The sequence below is a fragment of the Euphorbia lathyris genome, chromosome 8, assembly GCF_963576675.1.
Source record: "Euphorbia lathyris chromosome 8, ddEupLath1.1, whole genome shotgun sequence".
Lineage (NCBI taxonomy): Eukaryota > Viridiplantae > Streptophyta > Magnoliopsida > Malpighiales > Euphorbiaceae > Euphorbia > Euphorbia lathyris.
In genome coordinates, this window is record NC_088917.1 from 32977879 (window position 1) to 32998633 (window position 20755).

Sequence of the window (20755 nt, forward strand, 5' to 3'; positions counted from 1 at the left end):
TGGGAGAAAGAGATACCTTTTAAATGAAGCAATATCTACACACCCGCCAAGTTAAATCAATAAAGCAAAGCAATGTGCCTCTTTTTACATGTTTGGATGGAACTTGGGGCAATAGCCATTTGTTTAGTATCGAAGTAACCAATTACAAATGAAGAAGGGTCACCCAAAAAGTTTTAGGTGATTGCTCGAGATGATCATTCAATTATTGATAATATTTAAATATAATTACAAAATTTTAATTTGTCATAAATTAACTCAAATTCAATAAAACAAACTGACAATCTTTTGCAATTTCAATTGGCTATAGAATAACCAGCTTAATATAATGTCATTTCCACATACTAAATTCTAGTATTAAATCATTGTATTTCAAGATTCTTAAATTTTTTATTGATAATGTGGCCTATATATAGGTGTGAAAAGTGAACTATTTAAAAAGATAGATATGTTATTTTTTGGCATTTGACGCTACTAGTCATTTTAATCAGTACTCTAGTACTGAAATTACTAAAAAATTGTTAATTTGATTGTAGTGGGTGAAATAAAATGACGCTGCAAATGGATTCCATATAAAAGAGGGTCCAATACAAATCAAGCCCATACGATTGCTCAATTCAAACATCATCTTTACAATTATATCAAATACTAATTTAAATAATGTCAATTTTAGAAAATAAAGGATTCAGATTCTCTCATTCAACTCTTTTTGCAATCTCTCTCTAACTTGATCATTAGAGTGTATCCAAGGGACTGTTCTTCATATATGACAAACAATTTGATAAGCTCTAACAGGAGATTATTGATATACCTCATTATTTGGTGCCATGAATGTAGATTGAAACATAATAAAATATGGTAAGAGCTTCTTTCCTAGGACCTACCCCAACAAAAACGGTCATTAGCAATATTAAACAATCGAAAGATAAGAAAAAGGAAAGCACATTGATAAATAGAATATTAATATTGTGTTTCATCCATGACAAAATCGAAGTCGAAAAACACTGTATTTCATTTAGGACGAAATCGAGTAAAAAAACATTGATCCCACCACAATAGTAATGGAGACTCTTCAAAACTTCTCAGCCACTTAGGCTCAATACGTAGAGATTTAGAGGTAGATGATTAAAGTCTAAAAAGTGATCTAGGAGGACAATAAAAAACTATCGAAATTTCTCTGAACCAAGAACCCACAAGAGTGGGAATGACAAGCCCATGGGCTTGATCGATCAAGGTCCCACACAGTGACAAACTCCTCACAAGAGACCTACCCATAAGAGATCTCGTAATAGCCAACATTCCTTAAAGACTAGAAATTCCAAACGAAAGACTGCTCAAAGACAATGACATGTGGAACATGAAACTCCAGAGATTCTTAGATAAGAAGGCCTTGGACGGAGTGGTTGGTGGGCTTATTACATCTAGTAGAACACCTCTGATCCAATAAATCCTCAAGTCTGACTTCTCTTAAAATCGGAAGACTCCCAAATTGCATACCTATATAGGCATCAAAGACCTTATCGAACATTACACCACATTCATGAGTATGGTCAACCAATACTTGAAGGAAGATTGCATCATATATAAGGTCTTTTTGATAACTTTAGTCAGGGTGGAATTGATGATAGACTCTTCCGACCTCTTTAAATATATGTCCACTGCCAGGTTCATAGATGCCATTAGAATAGAAGAATAAGCTCGAACCTGAATAACGTCGGACAATGTCAAATAAAAGAATCTAAAGGTCTATCTAGCCTACTTCTACCATATGTCTTCACAAGTAAATTCCTTGAAGTTGAAGGTAGACATTGCTGCTTTACCAAAAGGAACAAGCTATGAACCCATCCGATAGAAATGTTACACTAATGTCCCCCACATGTTTGAAGAATGGATGGTGATTGGCCAAAGTTTCATATAATATGACGATAACAAAAGGCCACAGACTATGTGGAGGGTGAAAAGAAGAATAATCAAAGAGAATAAGGCAAAAAATATAAGGGAAAACATGTAATTGACTGCAAAGTCTCTCACACTCAACAAGATGATGCCTTTCCCGAATACAACTTCCGTTGTTCACCCTAGTTGAGCCTTTCCCTTCTTTTTCTTCCACCATGATATAAGCCAATGCCGTCAATTTCAATCCAAAACTCCCAGAATTTACGAGTTTCGTAAAAAACTATTTTATTTAAGGGTACTAAGAGTTTAGAAATAAAAGGAGCATCAAGGAAAAATAGACACACACCTTCCTCACAAGTAAGAAAGAAGGTAATATATATACAAAAAAAGAAAAAGAAAAAGAAAAAGAGAAAGAATAATAAATATTTTAACTCAAGAGCCTAGTAGCCACTTGAATTTCGGGAACTCTGTACACATTCTTAAGCCATATTACCTTCGCATTCATACCCATACCTTAACCCTACAATAGAACTCGAAATAAGTCATTTTGATCAAATTTTAGTAAGGCATCATAGTGGTGGAAATTGGATAACCGTGCAAGCCTATGTTAGTTACGTTTGGTGTTGGGAAATCGAGACAAAAACACCTTGCCTAAAACACTTGAGTGAAAGAGCGAACTCCATGTGAGGTATTTTAATAAGTTCATTAAACGTAGACTATGAGAAAAATGTCTAATTGGTGATCAAAGTATGAATTCAAGAATGTCAACTATTTAAGGCGTTTCAAAAGGTTTGGAATTAGGATCTTCTATGTTGTTGCTTGAAATAAATTATGTCTCTTTGTCGATCCATTCTAGTATTTGGCCTGCTACATTTGTTTTTGAATTTAAATTGCTTGTGGATAAGCAAAATGTTAAAATTTGGGGATGTTGTTGTCATATGTTTGCACCGTATTTCGTAGGCACATTTTTGATAGTTTTATCTATTTTCTTGGCATTTTGTTATAAATTTCATTAGATTTCCCTTTAAACGGTAGTTGCACTCATTATCACACACTTTCACATGATTTCATAGATTTTCGATCTAATTTTCACACTTACACACACCTCACAAATTAACAAAGCTCTACATGACAAAATGGGGACAGACCATGGGAAAAATCACCGAAAAGGGGCCACAGTCATAGGTCTCGGTGAGACCTCATTACGTTACAAGAAAAGAAATGAAGAAAAAAAGAAAAATCAAACTCTAGGAGTAGGTCTCGGTGAGACGTTCAAAAATCGCACAAAGAAAAAAGGATCCATCACTTGGTCTTGGTGAGACCTATACAATTCTGCACTAAAAATGAGCGGCTCCTCACTTCAAGAAACGCCCATACTCCTTCAAATTGGATACCCAAGACCATTTAATGCACAAATCAATCATTTTAGAGGCTACCAATCATCGATTTCAACATTCTATGTCTAGATTTGAGCAATTTCTTATCTATAAATAGATATTGTTTGTAAGGGAAAACCATCCATTGTAACCTAGCTTTTGTGAAATTTCTACTTGTCTTTCTCTTGAGTTAATTTCTATAGTTACTTGTTCTCAACATTGTTTTCCAGCTTTAAAGTTCAAATTTGTTTGAGTTAAGTTAAGTTTGTAAGTTGAGATTATTATTTTGAAGTAAAAGTTTTCCATTTCCATCTCCCACTTTCTATCAATTTCAGTCAATTCTAATTCATTTCAGTAAGTATTTAACAATGACCATGAACCAATACTCCCAACTAGGGATGAGGGGAATCTTTCTAATGAATCTTGAATTGAGTTAGAGTTTTTATTAAGTTAAACATCCAAAAGAATTTGTCTCAAGGAACTAAGAACGCAAGGCTTAAATCTATATTTCAGTTAATTACTTCTTACTCACCATAGCGATAAGTGATTAACAGAAGATTACATTCTTAGAATCGATAGCAAATTGGTGTGGTTTCTAGCACCCTATTACTAGGATTTCTCATTGAAGTTAAGCTTTCTTGTCATATTTATTTAATCATTGGCCCCGATTAGATAGATAAGAGTGAAGAAATAAAAATTGATGAACCAAAATCTTGACATCGAGTTTCATTCGGAGAAATCACCATCTTTAGTCACAATTACTTTCGTTGTGTTTAACTTAAGCAATCTCACTTAGCTGAGATTTAGGAAGTGAACCCGAATCCCTGACATTTTCATTAATCTTTCCAAAACAACAATCATTTTAGTCTAAATAACAACCAAATCCTTTTTAATCAATTCGTCTAGACTAAATTTGTTAAATACTAATGCTTTTTACAGAATCTTTGTGGAATCAATCTTTATACTAAAGTACATTGTATTACTTGATACGATATTATGCACTTGCTTTAGAAGCACACGTACATGCGTATCAACTGGGCACTTCGTTAAAAGTGATTTTTTCGGTAGACATATGTGCAATCTGAACTTCACTCCCTAAGGTTAACACAACGAGCCTTAAACTCGTGCATTCGATCACTGCAACATTAATTTGGAGGAAGAGTTGTGTCGGTGATAGTAATCACCGATGGAACAGTTATTCTTGATGGGTCGGTGATATGACCGATAAAATAGTGTTAGTGATTTGCATAGGTGTTATCGAGTGATTTTTATCGGTGTTACAAGTCACCATGTAGGAAATTTCGAAATTACCAAGAAAATTTGTCGGTATATTATTTTCCAAAAATAAACCCATTTACATATTATTATTTAATAATTAGTTCAATAAAACAATCCCAACATATGCACCAAGGATAAATGTGAATTCACTTTACACCCATTATACCCCATCCATACCTCACCTAAACCTACATTATAACCATGTGTAAAAGACATTTTTGATTGAGTTTGAACTAGATTAGCAAATGGTGGAGATTCGAGGAATTAAGCACCATAAACAGTCACACATTGCTTGTAATGATAAACACTTACCTTGGGCGAAAAGAATTATAGAGGCACAAAAACAGAAAATAATCATGCCTAGAGAGTTCACCTTGTGTGGTTCTAGAAATTGGTCCCGAGCTTTGATAGCAAGAAGGGAAGTACTGGTAAAGGTGAAACATCTGCATCAAGAAGTTCTGAAGACACAGTGCTAATTGAGACGAGGAAAATCAATCAAAGGCTCAATGATTTGATTAAAGAAAGGAACGATGATGCGATTGAAGTGAGAAACTTAAGTAAAAGGATTGATGATTTGAAGGTAAGGTTTGATAAAGGTAAGGTTTGATAATATGCTATTTTAGGGCATTTTTTCTTTTTTGAAGGAGGATGACTTAATTATTTCGCATTCAATTTTCTTATTTTAGCTGGATAATGAATATTTAACCTATTACTTATTGCAATATTGGGTGAGTTAATCTTGTTTTGCTGGAATATATTTTTCTTTATGAAAGTCTAAGTATAACTTATTATTAGGCTAATTTCCAACAATAACATTAATACAAGTACTATATATAACTTATTGGATCCAAAATGAAACTGTAGTTTCGGTTAAAAACTATATTTATTTGTGACATAAAAAAAGCATTGTATTTCTTATACATTTTTATTTCATTGAAGAGACGAAATGGAAATCAACAGGTTAGGAAGATTTTAAGCAATTATAGTATATTAGATTTGATTACTTAATTATAAACTGATGTTAACAAAAAAATATAAGCTGAAACATTAAAGTGTTCATAATACATAAAAATCATTTAAGGACTCAGACGTGCGTATACGAGACATAAAGGTAAAGACATATTTGTTTTTAGTTTTTAAACCAACTAATATATAATTTTATGTCAACTTTTGGATGGTAATGGTTAGGGATGATCCAACCGGTAACCGATCGATGACCCAAGTGATAAACGAATAAAAAATTTAGTTGGATCTAAAAAAAATTATAATGAATATTCAACTTCAATGAAATAAAAATGTATAAGAAATACAATGCTTTTTTATGTCACAAATAAATATAGTTTTTAACCGAAACTACAGTTTCATTTTGGATCCAATAAGTTATATATAGTACTTGTATTAATGTTATTGTTGGAAATTAGCCTAATAATAAGTTATACTTAGACTTTCATAAAGAAAAATATATTCCAGCAAAACAAGATTAACTCACCCAATATTGCAATAAGTAATAGGTTAAATATTCATTATCCAGCTAAAATAAGAAAATTGAATGCGAAATAATTAAGTCATCCCCCTTCAAAAAAGACAAAATGCCCTAAAATAGCATATTATCAAACCTTACCTTCAAATCATCAATCCTTTTACTTAAGTTTCTCACTTCAATTGCATCATCGTTCCTCTCTTTAATCAAATCATTGAGCCTTTGATTGATTTTCCTCGTCTCGATTAGCACTGTGTCTTCAGAACTTCTTGATGCAGATGTTTCACCTTTACCAGTACTCCCCTTCTTGCTATCAAAGCTCGGGACCAATTTCTAGAACCACACAAGGTGAACTCTCTAGGCATGATTATTTTCTGTTTTTGTGTCTCTATAATCTTTTCGTCCAAGGTAAGTGTTTATCATTACAAGCAATGTGTGACTGTTTATGGTGCTTAATTCCTCGAATCCCCGAATCCCTGACATTTTCATTAACCTTTCCAAAACAACAATCATGTTAGTCTAAATAACAACCAAATCCTTTTTAATCAATTCGTCTAGACTAAATTTGTTAAATACTAATGCTTTTTACAGAATCTTTATGGAATCAACTTTATACTAAAGTACATTGTATTACTTGATACGATATTATGCACTTGCTTTAGAAGCACACATACATGCGTATCAACAGGGCACTTCGTTAAAAGTGATTTTTTCGGTAGACATATGTGCAATCTCAACGACCGCTCACTCCTTAAGGTTAACACAACGAGCCTTAAACTCGTGCATTCGAGCTTAGGACCCTAGAACAAGAACTTAAAAATGCACATTAAACTTGCTATAAAACAAAATTGTTACTATAATAGATAATCGGTTACACAATTCAAAATTTGTTTTGAATACAAAATTGTTACCATAATAAATGGTCCGTTACCAAAATTAATACATTTAATACTCATTTAAAATATCTAATGTAGGATAAAATAAAAGGCTTACAATAAGATATTAGTCCATTATAGGGAGGGAGGTTCTTGGGGATTAATAGTAGCCTGAGATGAGATAAGAGAGGAACATGACAGGAGGAAGAAAAAAAGTTATTTGCATATTTGCCAAAAAAAATGAACGAAAGGTAAATCTCTGTGGATTAATTGAAAAAATAAAAAAGAAAGAATTTAATTAAAAAAATATAGACTAAAATAGTGACATGGCATATCGATGGATGTGAAACAGTCATTTTTTTCATTTTAGTCTAAATCACAACCAATCCTTTTAAATCAATTCGATTAGATTTCAAAAATTTGTTAAATACTAATGCTTTTTTTTTTTTTGCAGAATCTTTATGGAATCAATCTTTGTACTAAAGTACATTGTATTACTTGATATGATAGGGTACTCTAGAAGCACGTTTATATTTTATGCGCATCAACGGGCCACTGCCTTAGAAGTGAATTTTTTGGCAGATATAGGTGCAATCTCAACGATATGTCGCTTCCTAAGGTTACCACAACGAGCTCTAAACTCGTGCACTCAAGATTAGGACCCTAAACAACTTAAAAATGCGGAATAAAAATACGAGTTTTTAGGAAGAAAGGAATAAAAAAGAAAAGTTTTTCTTCTCTTAACGAAAATAAAAAATTAGAAAACTTATTAATAGGAAGGAAATAAATGTATCCTTTAAACCTGCTATAAATACAAAACTGTTACTATAATATATAGTCGATTACACAATTCAATTTTTTTAATACAAACTGTTACCATAATAAATGGTCGGATACCAAAATTAATATATTTAATACTCATTTAAAAATATCCGATGTATGAGAAAATAAAAGGCTTACAGCAAGCCATTATTACAACATAGAGAAGAGAGGTTCTTCGGATTAATGGTAGCCTCAAATAAGAGAGAGACACAATATAGGAGGAAAAAAAAGAGTTATTTACGGACTTAAAAATAAATTTGGAAGAGAGAGAATGATAGTGGTAAAATAAAGAGATGGATTAATGGAACAAATAAAAAAAAGAGAAAATTATTAAAAAAATATAAACTAAAATGGTGATATGGTATATTGGTCAATGTTGAACGATCATTTTTCCTAATTGTAAATTTTAGTGGGAAGTTATGCATAAAATAGCGTATATTGATGTGTAAAATTTAAGGTTATATATTAAAATGTTATATGAGGTAAAAGTGGTACACCACATATGTAATTTATCCAATAATACCATTTCATACGTTAATAATAAATTTACACTTTTCCAAAAATGATAAAAGTAAATTTACACCCTATCCTTATCATTTATTTTATTTTGAATTTTATATTTAATTATTTATATTATTTTTATAAAGTTTTGCGATTAACTTGTATCCAAACTTGTAAAAAAATTAGGCATTAGTCGGGCGGATATGACACTCGAAATTAATTGGAGATTAATCAAATTTGTATTTTTTATGTATTTATAATTTTAATAAAAATTATTATATAAATATAATCAAAATATTAATTATACTTTGTAAAAATAATAGTAGGAAGTATATATATATATATAATATTTGTTATATTAATGTCATTAAAAAATAAAAATGTGTTAAAAAAACAGTAATAGTAAAATATGTTAACAAAATAATATTAATATCTTTAAAAATAACGTTTCAATAGTTTTAAATCTTTCTTTTTTTTATTTAATATTTTATTTAAAATTGAAAAAATGAAATAAAATTAAAGGACCAATTTTTTTAAAAAAGATTGCATTGGGCAACATGGATCTGTTTGGGGCCGTTGAGGCGACAAAAAACCAATTAATTGATTTTATACCGTCCGACTTGATAATATCAGGACGGTGTTCTAACCATCCCACCCAGACACTGCTTGTGCCTATTTTTAGAACAATGTTTGTGTTTGATACACTTAAATATCGACAGTTTAATAGGTCGTTTGTGACTGTGATAATAATAGAATAAAAATTTAAGGTATACATAATTGAAAGGTCTGATAGTATAATTAAATAACGAGTCAAATGATAGTAAATCTGTATATTTAAATTTTTTTATTAGATAGATGTAAAATTAATTTTGTTTGGAAGCGTAAATAATACCGTTTCATACGTAACAATTTACACTTTATCCAAAATTATAGAAGCAAATTTACACTGTATCCTTATTATTATAGAAGTAAATTTACATCGTATCCTTATTATTATAGAAGCAAATTTACACCGTATCCTTTTTATTATAGAAGTAAATTTACACCGTATCCTTATTATTTACATTATTTTTATAAGTTGTTTTTATAATTTAATTTAAAACAAAATCATATTAGATATTTGACATTAATATCAATCAATTTGAATGTGATACATTTGGCAAAGGTGCTTTTATAGGGAGATATTTGTCAAAAAAAAAAAAAAAAACTTGTTCCTATAGCACATTTGGCAAAGGTGCTCTTATAGAGAGATATTTGGTAACGAGTCTTAAATGTAAGGGTCATAATAGTCATTACATCTTACCAAACGTGACCATAGAGTTTTTAGAAAGAACGGAATCAGAAAGAAAAGTTTTTCTTCTCTTAACGAAAATGAAAAATTAGAAAACTTATTAATAGGCAGGAAATTAAATGCATCCTTTAAACCTGCTATAAATACAGAATTGTTACTATAATATATAGTCGGTTACACAATTCAAATTTTTTTTAATACAAAACTGTTACCATAATAAATGGTTGGTTACCAAAATTAATATATTTGATACTCATTTAAAAATATCCGATGTATGAGAAAATAAAAGGCTTACAACAAGCCATTGTTCCAACATAAAAAAGAGAGGTTTTTGGGGTTAATGGTAGTTTGAGATAAGTGAGAGACACATGAGAGGAGGAAGAAAATGAGTTATTTACAGATTTGCCAAAAAAAAAAAAAAAGGAAGAGAGAGAATGATAGAGGTAAAACAAAGAGATGGATTAGTTAAACAAATAAAAAAGAGAAATTGATTAAAAAATATAAACTAAAATCGTGATATGGTATATTGATCGATTTTGAACTATCATTTTTCCTAGTTGTAAATTTTAGTGGGAAGTTAGCCGTAAAATAGTATATATTGATGTATAAAATTTAAGGTTGTATATCAAAGTATTATATAAGGTAAAAATGGTATACACATATGTAATTTACCTAATAATACCATTTCATATGTTAATAATAAATTTACACCTTTCCAAAAATGATAGAAGTAATTTTACACCCTATCCTTATTATTTTTTTATTTTTTATTTTTTGATTTAATTATTTATATTATTTTTATAAGGTTTTGTAATTAACTTGTATCCAAAGTTGTAAAAAAGTGAGACGCTAGTCGGATGGACATAACATTGAAAATTAATTAGAGATTATTCAGGTTTGTATTTTTATATATTTATAATTTTAATAAAAATTATTATATAAATACAATTAAAATACTAATTATACTTTGTAAAAATAATAATAGAAAGCATTTAGTATATATATTAATATTTGTTATATTAATGTCACTAAAAAAATAAAAATGTGCTAAAAAACAATAATAATTAAATGTATTAACAAAATAATATTAATATCATTAAAAATAACGTTTCAATAGTTTTAAATCTTTTCTTTTAGTTTTGTTTATTTAATATTTTATTTAAAATTGAAAAAATGAATTAAAATTAAAGGATCAGTTTTTTTAAAAAGGTCGCATTGGGCAGTATGGATCTGTCTGGGGCCGTTGAGGCGACAAAAAAACCAGTTAACTGATTTTATACTGCCCGACTTGATAATATCAGGACGGTGTTCTAACCACCCTGCCCAGGCGTTGCTTGTGCCGATTTTGAACACTGTTTGTATCTGATATATTCAAAATATCGACAGTTTAATAGATCGTTTGTGAGTGTAATAATAACAAAATAAACATTTAAGGCATACATGATTGAAAGGTTTGATGATTTAATTAAATAACGAGTCAAATGATAGTAAATCTGTATATTTAAATTTTTTATTAGGTAGATGTAAAATTAATCTTATTTGAAAACTTAAAATAATACCATTTCGTACCTAATAATTTACACTTTTTTGAAAATTATAGAAACAAATTTATACCGTATCCTTATTGTTATAAAATAAATTTACACCGTATCCTTATTATTTACATTATTTTTATAATTTAATTTAAAACAAAATCATAGTAGATATTTGACATTAATATCAATCCATTTGAATGTGACACATTTGGCATAGGTGCTCTTATATTTTGATATTTGTCAAATACTCTTGTTCAAAAGAGCTAAGAAAGCGGTGCTCTGTTGCTCTTTTTAAACTTGCCCAACTTCAAATACAATTCCTAACAAACTCTCTTTCATTACTCTCTTCCACTGCCGCTCACACTTCCCCCAAATTACACTATACTGAAAATTTCTACTCAATATGGGAAACAAGGTCGCCACAATGTTCCGCTTCCCCAAACATAAGAAATCAAAACGATTGCTACTCATTCACAAGGACGACGACGATGTTTTCTGCACCCCTGATTCATCTGTTTCCGATGACCAAGAGAATCTGGTCATGTTACAGTCTGATGATTCTCCGTCTTTTGTTTGCGAAATCTGTGTGGAACCGAAGGCTTTAATCGAATCTTTCAGTCTCAAGGGCTGCTCGCACTTCTACTGCACTCAATGTGTTGTTAGTTATGTCGCTTCCAAGCTCGATGATAGTATTACTCGAATTTCTTGTCCGGTAACTAAATGTGAAGGAGTATTAGAGCCTGAATATTGTAAGGATATCCTTCCCAAAAAATTGTTTGATAGGTGGGGCATTGCTTTATGTGAGTCTGTGATTCAGACTTCGCAGAAGATTTATTGTCCTTTTAAGGACTGCTCTGCCTTGCTTATTCATGATACAGGAATGGAGATTCAAAGTTCATACTGTCCTTCTTGCAAAAGAGCTTTCTGTGTCTCGTGTAAAGTTCCTTGGCATTCAGAGGTCAATTGTAAAAAGTTTCAAAAGTTGAAGAAGAAAGGCGATGATGTTATGATGATTGATCTTGCAAAGAGGAAGAACTGGAGAAGGTGTCCTAAGTGCAACTTTTATGTTGAAAAATCAACCGGTTGTTTCTACATCAAGTGCAGGTACATATCATCACTTTTTCTTCTTGTTCACAAAATTTGCTCTGGTTTAATTCACATTCAGTTTTCGAATTCAGTATTTCTTCCTTGTTTGAACTGATAATGCTCATTGTTGATATGTTAAATGATAAGTTGAGTGATTGTTAGAATCTTCTATGGTAATTTTCCTCTAAAGCTTGATTTGCAATAGAGGTGGCAATTCGGATTATCATGTGAAAATCGTGTTATATTATCTACGTTATATTATCTACATATGTGTTCAATGTGATGATATAGGATATAAATGCAAGGAAAATGATTCTTCTTCTCAAAATTTTCTTAGGTTTTAATTCACATTCAATTTTCGAACTCAGTATTTCTTCCTTGTTTGAACATAATGCTCATTGTTGATATCTTAAATGGTAAGATGAGTTATTGTTAGAATCTTCTTTTGGTAATTTTTCCTCTAAGCCATGTAAAAGCTTGATTTGCAATAGAGTTGGAAATTCGGATTATTATGTTATCTACATATTCTATATGACATAAATTCAAGAAAAATGATAATAGTGTCAATAGTATAGTGTCGGTCGTGTCAAAAATTGATACTCTTACTCTAATTTGCAATATGGGCTGTTAAGATGGTGCTTTGTTTTCTACAAATTGAGAGTCCAAGCATTTTTTCCTCCTTTTCTCAATTTACTCATGAAGACAGATTGCCAATCAAGATATTATTCCCTTGGATTTACTAATAAAATCAGCTATATCTTTTCTTTGTTTAGATGTGTGGTTAGCAAGCAGCATCATGAGAGTTGAAATGTGATTTCAATTGTATGCCTATTTGTTGTATCTACTCTACTCTGTCACATTCATAACGTTTTGAAGCTATACTAATTATTTACATTTGCAACATAGATAGTAGTTATATATGTTTATGCACAACATACTATTAATAACAAAAATAAATGCTTGATGTACAATTTTGGCTAATATAAACTAGATATAAAATATGCTTGATTGAATGTTGAAATTGGTGTATATAACAACTGCGGCAGACTGATGCAAATGACAGATTTAGCCATTCTATGAGAATTTTACCCTTTTAAGGAGTGAATACCTTAATTATGAATGCAATTACAATGCAACTTTGTTAGAGTTTGACTTGCTAATTAATCCTATGCACAACTGAATCTTGAGTAGGAGTTTCACAATGGGTTCTCGTGTCGTAATCATGTTATATTATTTTATATATTCCACATGGTTATATATGATATAAATACAATAAAAATGATAATTGAATAAGGCATGGCGGATTGTCTTTTGTTTTGACTTGCAGGTGTGGATATGCTTTCTGTTACAGATGTGGTACTTGTTCGAGCACTACCTCTCATGTCTGCCCTAACCCCAAGTGTGGTGCTTGATTTTACTCGGCCATTTATTTAGCTACTAATTTAAATTATTGCATATGATGTAAATACTGATATTAAGCAGTATTTTAGTAGTAAGTATCATTTGCAATGGTCATTGAAATAGAAGTATTATATCAAGACTTGTATTACATGAAAAATAATAAACTGGAAAGTGAATAAAGGGAAATACCAATATTCAGCCCCGGCATTAGTTCTTGCCTCAATCATGTGTTCTGAAATATTCACAGTAAGATGGAACAGTTACTCCTTAGGGACTGAGGGACTGTTGGTTTGGAGGTACCCAAGAATTTTAAAAGGTACAAAAGGGCCAGGTGAACTGAATTAAAAGTTATTAATTAATTTTGCTTAGATGGAAATTTACTTTCAAATCCCACCAATTTGATGAGACTGAAAATAGAGGTTTTTAGCGGCGGATTACATTTGCATTCAACGGCGGAATCAGAACTCCGGACGAACCGAGGCTCAAATTTTTCATAACATCAATAAGAAATATAATTATATAAAAAAGTAGACAATTAATATTCCATGATGACACTTGTACTACCTTGCTTGAATAAATAATGAGTGACAATTGAATGATGCAATTGTACGTACTTTTATAACGTTGCAATATGGGTCGAATTAGAGTAGCAGTAAAAATGTCGAAATTGTCATTCAGAATTAATTTACTTAAAGTGTACGTATTAATATATGATAAAGGATATGGGCCTAAGGCACGCATTCAGCCCAACACAAAGATCCTAGCCCATGCGCTGAAATAGTACCCCTTGCAGTCAACAGGACACGGAGATTGCAACGAGATTATAAGGCACAATAGGGGAATTTAAGACATTCCTTCGCTCCTTCAGGGTTGCCTATAAATAGGAAGACTTTTTCCATAGTAAAGGAACCCTCATTTTATTCTCTATGACTCTTCTCTCTACTTTCTTTCTATGCATCTCTTATTATATCCAATGTTTCTTTACTGACTTAACCGTCAGAGTGTTTCCCAAGGACCGCTCCTAGCATAAGTATAAAAGCTCAAGCACATCGGGAGTCCTTTAATCCCAACTTCTCATCATTTGATACGGTGAGCATAGACTGGTCACTTAAAACTCCTTCGGAATCATTTAAATTTTTTGTTAGCATGGCGGAAACACACCCCCCCAATCGGGCTCTACTCCCACTAAGAAAATAGTTGGCACGAGCTAGCATCACAAGCAAAAGGAAGTTGAGATGACCACGCTATTCTCACATTTGAGGACAGGGTAACGGTGATGACGGATTCCCACGGTTGATAGGCAGATTGATTTATATGATTAATACCAGGCCAGACATAGCATATGTTGTCAACACATTAAGTCAATTCCTCTCTAAACCTATAAACATTCAGAAGCAATCAGCTAGAAGGGTGTTACAGTATATCAAAAGTGATCCAGGCAAATGCCTTTTAGTGACCCAGTCATCCAGTCTAGGTTGATGTTCGGTCCGGTTCTGATAACATTGATATTTACACTTTGCTCAAGGCTACTCTAAAATTCCACTCAATCCATTTATAAACTCCAAAAGTCTTTATATGCTCTAAAATAGGCGGAGCGTCAATACAACAAGGAGTTCGCATCTCAAATTATTGCGTATCGTTCATCCAAAGCTGTCTCAGATCACTATTTGCTCACATTCACATATAATAATATTTTTGTTGTGCTTATCGTTTATGTGGACAGTGTCCTTATTAGTGGCAATTCTGAAACTTCTATGTTCTGTTTTAAAACTCACATTCATGCACTTTTTACTATCAAAGACATTGGTCTGATAAAATATTTTCTCGAAATCGAAATTACTATGGTATCTTCTTATCTCAATGTAAATACGTCGTTGATTTAATCTCTGATGTCCGACTTACTAATACGTCTACTTCTTGCCCTGTGTGTCCTGACATCGATTTAGATCCTTTGATTAACACTATTTTTTCTACTCCCAATCTTTATCTTCGTTTTGTTGGATTTAGACCTGTCCATGGGTCTGGGTACCCGCCCGGTCCGTCCAGGCCCGTGTCCCTTGGACCGGACTTGGACAATAAAAATTGTTTATAGACCCAGGCCCGTTAAAGCCCGCCTATTTTTTGAGCGGGCTTGGGATTAATAAAAATAACACGGCCCATCCCGGCCCATCTATTAATATTAATTAATATATATATATATATATATTTCAATCAAATATATATATATATATATATTAAATATTTATTTTTATCTTACCAAAAAAAATATTTATTTTTAAATATAATATTTATTTTTTATAATTAATAATTTTATATTTATATTTAGGTGGGCTTATATAGGTTGGGCTTGGGATTTGTTTTTTAAACCCGAGCCCAGTCTGACCCGAGCCCACCTAAATTAATAGTGGGCTGAGCTGGGCTTGGACAGAGTATTTTTACCTAAAAACCCTACAGGCCCGGCCCAGCTCGACCCATGGACAGGTCTAGTTGGATGTCTTCTTTATCTCAATTTTACTCGACCGGGCATTGGGTTTGCTATTCAACAACTTGGACAGTTTATGCATAACCCATGTTCCCATTATACGGAGATTGTTATCCATCTCATTAGATATCTTAAAGGTATCGTGCACTACAGTTTATACTACAGTTCCATCAACGACTTTCGTCTTAAGGGTTTTCGTGATGCGAATTGCGGTTGTTGCAATCAAACTCGTCATTCCATCGTCATTGCATTTTTTGTGCAACTCACTTATCTCTTGGAAAGCTATGAATTGAACCACTATTAGGCCCTGTTCTTTATCACTTAATTTCAGTAGCAATCAGTTCAGTTCAGTTCAGTTCAGTTCAATTCAGTTCAGTTCAGTTCAGTTCAGTTCAGTTCAGCATTCAGTTTCAGCATTCAGTTTCAGCATCCAGTTTCAACATTCAGTTTCAGTATTCAGTAATTTATCATTATTTATTATATTATAATTATTTATATATAATTTATTATTATTATTATTATTTATCTATAATTTATCATTATTTATTATTATTATTATTATTTATAATTTATCATTATCTATAAATTAGATAAAAGTCAAGAAATGATAGTTTATTAAAGTATATATGGTTTAATAAAAAAAATAAAACTAAAGTATGCATCTATATTTAAAAATTAGGAATTGCATCCATATTATGAATTATTTCCTAAATTTATCCAATTTATCAATGTTAGGGATAAAATTTCACCATTTTAGACGTTAGAGGTAAAATTACTTCTGACTCAAAAGGTTATTTTTACACTTTAACCCTTAATTAAAATAAGAAGTTAAGAGTTTGTATTCATATGAAGATTTGTATTTAATTTCATAGGCTTTAAATTATATATAAATTTGTGTTTGTATGCAATTTGTATTTTTAATTTAAATTAGACTTATTTTTATTTAATTTCATAGGCGTTTATCGAGCCAAGATTTTATCATCTCGGGCTTTTATTTGATATTCAATTTAGTTTTATCTTTAATAATATATTTATTTATTATTGATATTATTAAATTTATTAGAACCATTATTATTATTATAAGTTCATTAATGTCCAATATTATCATGAAAATTATTTTAAAGTCTAATATCATCATTATTGTTAAGTTCGGTTAAGTTCGGTAGCATTCAGTTAAGTTCAGTAGCATTCAGTTAAGTTCAGTATTCAGTACTATTCAGTTAAATTCAGTTCAGTATTCAGTTCAATTCAGTTCAATTCAGTTCAGTTCAGTTTTTTTCAGCGATAAAGAACAGAGCCTTAGTCATTCTTCAACTTCAACTGAAGTTGGATACCAAAATATGAGGAGTGCTAGTTGCGAATTCAAGTGGAATTTTTATTAATTACATGTTCTTCATCCCTCTTTCTTTACTCATCACTATTTTTGGTGATTATAAGACTGACATCCACATTACCTCTAATCTAGTCTTTCACAAACCTAACAAACATCTAGACATTAATTGTCATGTTGTTCATGATCATATATATTACTATGAGTTTTTTTTTACCACTCATATTTCTATCAAACATCAGCTCTAAATTGTTCATTAAATCATTATCCGCTTCTCATCTTCATTTCATTTTATTTTATTTTATTTTATTTTATTTTATCCAAAATAGAACTTGTTACTCCCTCATTTCCATCTTGAAAAGGGGTGTGAGGTTATTTTATATTTATTCAAATATCATCTAGGTTTACATGTTCACTACACACTACCATTTGCCGTAAATTTAAAATCTAGTTTTATTACTTTTACTTTCATTGCGAGCTATCAATGAAATTTTTTTATCAGAGATATTTTTTAACCAAAACCACTTTCAGTATTATCAATAGTCAGATACATGGGATGTTTAGCCATAATATGAGTTAATTGTAAAATTAAAAAATTATTAATTAATTTTTTCTGATAGTCCGTATAAAATTGAAAATTTGTGTATTATGAATAGTAATGTCGAACGGCTATTTTATGTAAATCTTTCTTTGCCCTTCAATCTTTTTAATTAGATATAGATAAAATGGTAAATGGTAAAAGTTTATAATTTCATACGGTTAAAAGTAAATTTATAATAATAAAAATAAAAGAACAGTGTACAAATTAAGAACAAGAATGTTTTGGAATGCACAGTAAAGAGTGGAAGGTCTAATTAACTAGGAAGGAACAAACAACAGTAACAGTAGTAAATGACAGGTGAGACTGAGCTGGCAAGAGCAGGAGTTAGTTTTTTGGTCAATGGTTTGGAGGGTATTTTGGGTATTACCTTTGGGGTTTAAGGGAAGGTTTTGGGTATCCAACCAACTACTATATATTCTGCTAAACTCTCTCTTTGGCTGCAATACAAAGGGATCCTCAAGAAATGGAGAGGGACGAAGATCTTCCCCCTGGATTTAGGACCGAATCCACAAAACCCATGGATGATTCTTCGGTAAGCTTTCTTATTCATTTATCCTGTTATACAATTTGATCGTTGTGTTCTTATTTAATTAGACTCGTTGATGACAAAATTTGATTGAACTTCATCTCAGATTTTTCGAAATTCTGCTTTAGAATTTTCCATGTTCTTCGTCTATTTTCTTCACCATCAGATCTAAATCTGATGATAACATGTTGTTTCCTGATTCTGATTACATTTCTTTCACCTTTTTCGCCTAGGATTCGACAACTCCATCTTTTTCCATTAAATTTTGGCTGTTACGTTATTATTTCAATTGCTTATTGTTGTTTTTTCTCAGGATAAACGAAAGAGAAAGGAATTGCTTCGGAGTAGTAGCGGACCAGCCATTAAAATCAGAATTAAAGGAGTGGAGATGAATTCGAATACTGTGACAGTACCAAAGAGTGAGGTCACTGACGATGAAGGAGATTTGAATGGAAATGGTGCTACTATTGACGAAGCCGCTGATGATATTTCGTTTCGTTCAGAAAACATGGTGTATACACTGTCTAAACCACCTCAATTGACAGAAGATGCAATTGAGGTTGATACACCTTTAATTCTTTCAGTGAAGAACGCACTCAAGTCATTCTTATTAATGGCAAATCCAAGTGATATAGGCCTCATAATAACTCAAGCAAACAACATCTTTGGGTTTCTCCAAGGCCTCAACGCTGAATACCTAGCTTTCTATAACAATGTCCGCGCCTACATTGGCCATTGTTTAGAATTGCATGCTGCAGACCAGGAGCTGAATAAATGGAAGCAATCTGAAGAATTGGTATCTCACTATGATCAACTTGTTAGCCAATCAATTGAAGCTAAAACTGTTGTTTTTGATCTTGAGATTGAGTTAGTTCAGGCCCAAATTTACATGCTTCCTCTCCAAGCTCGTATTGGAGATACCAAAAAGTTGTTAGAAAAGTATGAATTAGAACTCAAACGACGGAAAATGTATTTCGTAAATCTAGTAGATAAGAAAGCAGAGAAAATGGAAGCAACTGCGGCACTTGAGGTTGAATTAAACACACTTGCTTCTATTGCTGAACAAACTCGGAGCAATATTACAGCAAATATTGAGCGTCTAGAGAAAGCAAAAATATGTATAAATAATGCTAAAAATCAACTAGAAATGATTTGAATGTCTCTTCATATTTATGATGTAATTTGCTTATTTATGGAATTAAACAATTTTAGTTGTTCGGAAACATGTTTTGTGTTTGTTTTTATTTAATTTAGTATTGCATGTTACATTACATCTTATTAGGTCACAATTTAATTGCAACGGAATCCTCTTACGTCACATTTAGAACTTTGAGTTTTTCAATTTCCGATGAATTAACTATTGTATTAATATAATGAGGTTCACTAAAATTGATGTAGTAGAGTAATAGCAGTTTATCTACGTTGGTGTTGAATACACGTCCATAACACCGTATGACTATTTAACCATTGTCGTGAAATATATATGATTGTAGAATATGTTAATAATTATTAATTCAAAAAACCAACGAAGTAGAATACAATAATTAAAGGTAAGAAAATATATGTTAAAAAAAAGTAAGAAAATATAATAAAATTGAAAATACAAGAAATTCATAGAAATTACAAAAACATTTAAATTTTTTTAACAAATCGGAAATAGAATGGAGTAATGTGAGACCTGATTATATCAGTTTCTTTAGAACAAATTTAGCTGCAATTGATTATCATCTCTCAAGATACATATATAGATTAACATGAACCATGTGTAGAAATTATAAGTTCAGTTCGGTTAATCGAATCGATTGTCACCTCTATTTATAACCGGAATTGGAACATATATCAAATAGGAACAACTATGGAAGTTGTACACTGCAAAAAAAAAATAACTTTTAATAATGGGAAAAATTGTTATTAAAAGTCTAAATACCCTTATGAAAAGTTTTTAATAAGTGGAAAAGCCCCTTATGGACCTCTTACTAAATGTGGCCTTACTAATTGTTTTTAGTAAGGGGAATGTGTTCCTCTTATTAGTTAACTTATAATAATGGTGAATCTACCATTATTAAAAAATATTTATAATAATTAAATATCCGTTTATTATAAACTAGTTAATAACCCAAAATACGCTTATTAAAAATTGTTTAAAAGGATTATGAAAACCCTTATTACAAACTAATTATAATGTTAAAATTCTCTTATTAAAATATATTTTTAATGATTAAAATATATTTTTAATGATGAAAAAATCTCTTATTAAAATGTATATATAATGATAAAA

The 20755-nt window shown here is 30.9% G+C and overlaps 2 protein-coding genes across 2 annotated transcripts; both read left to right on the forward strand.

Moving 5' to 3' along the window:
* The first annotated feature begins 11346 nt into the window (after positions 1–11346).
* Positions 11347–13737, forward strand: LOC136203474 (E3 ubiquitin-protein ligase RSL1-like). The gene is made up of 2 exons (XM_065994632.1): positions 11347–12155; positions 13465–13737. Exons 1-2 carry the CDS (start codon positions 11455–11457, stop codon positions 13547–13549), a joined length of 786 nt encoding a protein of 261 aa, XP_065850704.1. The 5' UTR covers positions 11347–11454; the 3' UTR covers positions 13550–13737.
* Positions 13738–18421: 4684 nt separating this feature from the next.
* Positions 18422–19694, forward strand: LOC136203776 (uncharacterized). Its single transcript, XM_065995004.1, has 2 exons — positions 18422–18483; positions 18791–19694. The coding sequence occupies exons 1-2, from the start codon at positions 18469–18471 to the stop codon at positions 19631–19633; spliced, it is 858 nt and encodes a 285-aa protein (XP_065851076.1). The 5' UTR covers positions 18422–18468; the 3' UTR covers positions 19634–19694.
* The last annotated feature ends 1061 nt before the right edge of the window (positions 19695–20755 follow it).